The 4499-nt window shown below is 39.1% G+C and overlaps 1 protein-coding gene across 1 annotated transcript; it reads left to right on the forward strand.

Annotated features, from left to right (window-relative positions):
* Positions 1 to 1057: 1057 nt before the first annotated feature.
* On the forward strand, positions 1058 to 4208 carry LOC149549743 (uncharacterized). The gene is made up of 4 exons (XM_089793022.1): positions 1058 to 2623; positions 2754 to 3050; positions 3173 to 3571; positions 3698 to 4208. The coding sequence occupies exons 1-4, from the start codon at positions 1490 to 1492 to the stop codon at positions 4082 to 4084; spliced, it is 2217 nt and encodes a 738-aa protein (XP_089649148.1). The 5' UTR covers positions 1058 to 1489; the 3' UTR covers positions 4085 to 4208.
* Positions 4209 to 4499: the final 291 nt, after the last annotated feature.

The following is a 4499-nucleotide window of genomic DNA, read 5'->3' on the forward strand; positions in this document are numbered from 1 at the left end:
GAGGATGCAAGTTGAATGTGCATGTGCTTGTGCTTGTGCTTGTGCTTGTGCTTGTGTTTGTGCTGAGAGTGGAAAGGGGTGTGCGAAGGAGGAATAAGAGGGACAATCAGGGTGACCGATGGAAAGCAATTGCAGCATAAAGTAGAAACATATCAACTGCTCTGGCATTCAGTATATCTACAAAATCTAATGCAAAAGGCTTGGTTGTAGAAATTGCAAACACATTTTGCACTTTAGCCCATGGTGGAAGAGGATGCAAGTTGAATGTGCTTGTGCTTGAAAGGTGTAGCATATGATTGATGGCATCATGGCCACACCACACAAGGAGATGGCCTTGTGGATACTTATTAAAGAGGGATTCGAAAACAAGGAAGGGGGAAGAGTTTTGAAGGGAGTGAACCAAGTTAAAGAATCAAACCTTGCTGGATTTTCATGTAACAGATTTGTGCAGTGGTAGTCATGGCTATTTGGAGAATGCCAAAATAAAGAGCTCAAGTTCGATAGGTTCTTTGGAGATTGCCAAAATGAAGATTTCGAGATTGGCAAAGGAGGAGCAATTATTTTAAGGTCGCTGTACTGCTTGACAGGTTTTGAAAGTTATTGGGAAAGCGGGTGCAGACAAGGAAGAAATCAAAGCGATTGAAGAAAGGAATTGCAGCCTAAAGTATAGGTATGTTAACTTCATCCACATTCAACGACACCAACAAATTTTTTGCTACTGCGTTGTTTTAAAAATTGCAAAAATAGTATACACTTCAACCCATGATGGAAGAGAATGCAATTCAAATTTGCTACCTTGCCCTCGAAAGGTGTTAGCATATGATTGATAACATCATTGTTAAGTATGTAAAGACCAGTGGTCTCTTTGGATTTTCCTTCCAATTAATGTCTAAGTTACTGGATTCGCACCCTGGAGCTCGGGTCCGGGTCCGGATTCATTCGGGTCCGGATCCGAGCCCGGGTCCGCGACCGGTCCGGGCAGGGTCCGCATTTTGGCCTGCGGGTCCTCCCGGGTGCACAGACCTGGGAGGACCCGCAGGCCAAAATGCGGACCTTGCCCGGACCGGTCGCGGACCCGGGCGAATCCGGGTGCACCCGCGGCAGGTGGGGCCAAAAAGTGGGCCCAAAAAAGCAATAAAATAATGTTTTTTTCATTATTTTTTTTGCCAAACCCTAAAGTAAGGCCTATTAGATGCATTTCATTCATCTAATCTCTCATTTGCTTTGTCATTTTGCTTTCTCATTTTGGTGTGGCCATTTTGCAAGTTTGAAGAGAAGGTTTTAGAGATTATTTGTGGAGTTTCAAATCCTTCAAATAATCAGTGTTGAGTGTTCCAGGTATGCATTTGATCCTTCCTTTTGCTTCTTTCATAGTTTGTTTTTAGTTTTTTAAATTTTTTATATTTATTGTTCTAAATTTTTATCAAGTTTTGTATAAGTTTTGAAATATTTTTTTAAATTTGTTTTTATAGATTGCAAGAATCCAAGAATGAGTAGTCAGGGTTCAGTGGGTGGGGTGGGATCCCAAAGATTTAAAATTGATAAAGGCTCTCCTTTGTGGAACTATACAACAAGAATTGAGCAATGTGCTGGTGGGGGAGGGTATATATGGAAATGCAATTTTTGCCAAAACCAATATAGAAGCTCCTATTTCCGGGTTAAACATCATTTGATAGGTCCACCAGGTCAAGGGATTTCCATGTGTGAGGGGCCCCTAGAGGGAGGTAAAAAAGGGTTGTCAGCTCCTCAAATAGCAGGCATGTTAAAAGAACAAGAAGAGGCTGATAGGTTAGTGTCAAAGGTAAAAAAAGATAAGTCAAAGCAAATACCACCAACACCACCCTCTCAAACAATTAGTAAACCACATCCCTTCCTACCTACCCCATCTATGGATGAAGATGAAATAGAAACACCCGCATCCCGCAAGAGAGGCCCATTAGATACGGCATTTGAAAATGACAAGAGAGAAATTGCTGACATAAAGGTTGGGCGTTGCCTCATTACAAATGGTGTTTCATTCAATCTAGTGAGATCCCCTTATTGGAGAGAGATGGTGAAAGCAATAAATGATGCACCTCATGGTTACCAATCCCCTGGATATGAAAAGTTGAGAACCACCATATTGCATAAGGAGAGAAAGAATGTAGAAAACCTCCTCAAACCAATAAGAGATTCTTGGATCCAAACGGGGGTGAGCATTGTCTCTGATGGATGGAAAGATTGCAAAAATCGTCCATTAATAAATGTGATTGCTGTTTGCCCCAAGGGGGCAATGTTTTTGAAGGCGGTTGATTGTGAAGGGCAAGTAAAGGATGCAAATTTTATTGCCCAACTTCTCATTGAATCCATAGAGTCCGTGGGAGTTGACAATGTTGTCCAAGTAATAACGGACAATGCTAAAGTTTGTAAGGCTGCAGGTGCTTTGGTAGAAGCACGATATAAGCATATCTTTTGGACACCATGCACTGTCCACACCTTGAACTTGGTGATGAAAACAATGGGCAGCCAAATTGAATGGATGAAAAATGTGTATGAGGAGGGTGAGCAGATCCAAATGTTTGTGACAAACCACCATATGTCACAAGCAATTTTCAGAACTTTCTCCCGCTTGGAATTATTGAAGGTAAATTTTCAACTTTATTTAGCTTCATTTATCATATTAATTTTTGTGTCATACTTTACAAAATTTAATACATATTCTTAAATTTTTGTGTTATCATATTAACTTACAATTTGAATTAACATGGTAATAGGTTGCTGAAACAAGGTTTGCTTCACACACAATCGTCCTTAGACGACTTGTGAGGGTGAAAGAGGCATTGGGTCAAATGGTTATTAGCAACAAATGGGGTGGATGGAAGCAAGCTGATACAGAAAAGGCCAAAACTGTAAAGGATTTGATCTTGAGTGATAATTTTTGGAATAGGGTGGAATATGCATTAGAACTCATCGAGCCCATCATGTCTATGCTTCGGTATGCCGACACGGATGAGCCTTGTTTGGGAAACATATATGATGCCATGGACTCTATGCTAGAAAGAATGAAATCAGTAAGTTTAAATTTTTATACAATACTTTATCCTTGTTTATTGAGAGATTTTGATTTTTGATTTTAATTAAGTTATTAACACTACATCAAGATAACTTACATGTACATCATTTGACATCCCAGGTCATTCAGAGGAGAGAGCAGGATCCTGATACCTTGTACACTAAGGTGGAGAAAATTGTTTTACATCGTTGGAACAAGATGACTACACCTTTGCACCTCTTGGCATATGCACTTTCTCCTAGATATTATAGCAGTGAGATACTTGCGATTCCTGGTAGAGTGGCACCATATAGAGATCCTGAAGTTGCTGTTGGGTATAAGAGGGCACTTAACAGGCTCTTTAGTGATCCTGATGTGGCATCAAATGTTAGGAGAGAGTTTGTTGATTTTGTCTCAAGCAAAAATGCAGAGCTTGATGCAATCAATGACCAAAGTAAATTGGATGCCATTGGATGGTGGTACTTACATGGGGAAAGTTACATGTACCTCCAACCTCTTGCCATTAAGAGCTTGTCACAAGTATGTATTTAAGTTTTTTTTCCTTTTCTTATGGCTACTTAGCTTGTCGAATTAGCACTCTTAAATTCCTATTGTATTGTAAAATTACTTAGCTAATTTTTAAAAATTTGTTGGTTGTCTCTCTAGGTTGCAAGCTCTTCTGCTGCCGAGCGGAATTGGAGTACATACTCCTTTATCCACTCAGTGAAGCGTAACCGGTTGGGTTCAAAGAAAGCAGAGGACTTGGTATTTATTCACAACAACTGGCGCCTCTTATCACGCAAGGATCCAGGATATAAGAAGGGACCAGAGAAGTTGTGGGATGTACTACCTGAGACTTCTAACTTGGATATGACTGTCCAAGATATATCTAGAATTGCCTTGCTAGATGTTGAGGAGGACGAGGAGGAGGATGTGGCTGCATCTGGGGCTAGTGGAACCGGTTTGGGTTCCAATGATGTGGAAAATGTCAATGATATAGATGAGGATGAAGCCATTGATCCCTCATATTTTGATGACCCATTTGACCCTTGAAGGGCATTTGCATCTTTGATAAACTATGTTTAAACATTTGTCATTGACTCATTGAGTCATTTATGATTTATCACTATGTTTCACAGTTTCAAACTTTATTAAGTCATAATTTATTATCTATCAATCTGATGAAGTAGTCTATGTTTTGAAATTCCATTTTGCATTTTAGTAATTCAATGTATGATTTTATTTACAACATTAGCATAGATTAATGAGTGAGTATTTAATGTTTATCTTTGACATTTGGCATTGATCAATAATCAAGTAACATTGATATATTCATACTATGGAATGACTTAGTTTTACTTTTACAACTATATGAGTTTATATTTTTTTTGCATATATATATATATATATATATATACACACACTAACGAACCCACCCACGAACCCAAATGGGGAAAAAAAAATTGCT

Source organism: Cupressus sempervirens, chromosome 7, assembly GCF_028749045.1.
Source record: "Cupressus sempervirens isolate cs-2001-9-10 chromosome 7, ASM2874904v1, whole genome shotgun sequence".
Lineage (NCBI taxonomy): Eukaryota > Viridiplantae > Streptophyta > Pinopsida > Cupressales > Cupressaceae > Cupressus > Cupressus sempervirens.

What these genes read in the sequence shown, in the direction of transcription:
- LOC149549743 (XM_089793022.1), top strand. Translation starts at nt 1,490, where the DNA reads ATGAGTAGTCAGGGTTCAGTGGGTGGGGTGGGATCCCAAAGATTTAAA. An exon ending in TGCTAGAAAGAATGAAATCA is followed by an intron (nt 3,051 to 3,172) that starts GTAAGTTTAAAT and finishes TTGACATCCCAG; the next exon opens with GTCATTCAGAGGAGAGAGCA. An exon ending in CCATTAAGAGCTTGTCACAA is followed by an intron (nt 3,572 to 3,697) that starts GTATGTATTTAA and finishes TTGTCTCTCTAG; the next exon opens with GTTGCAAGCTCTTCTGCTGC.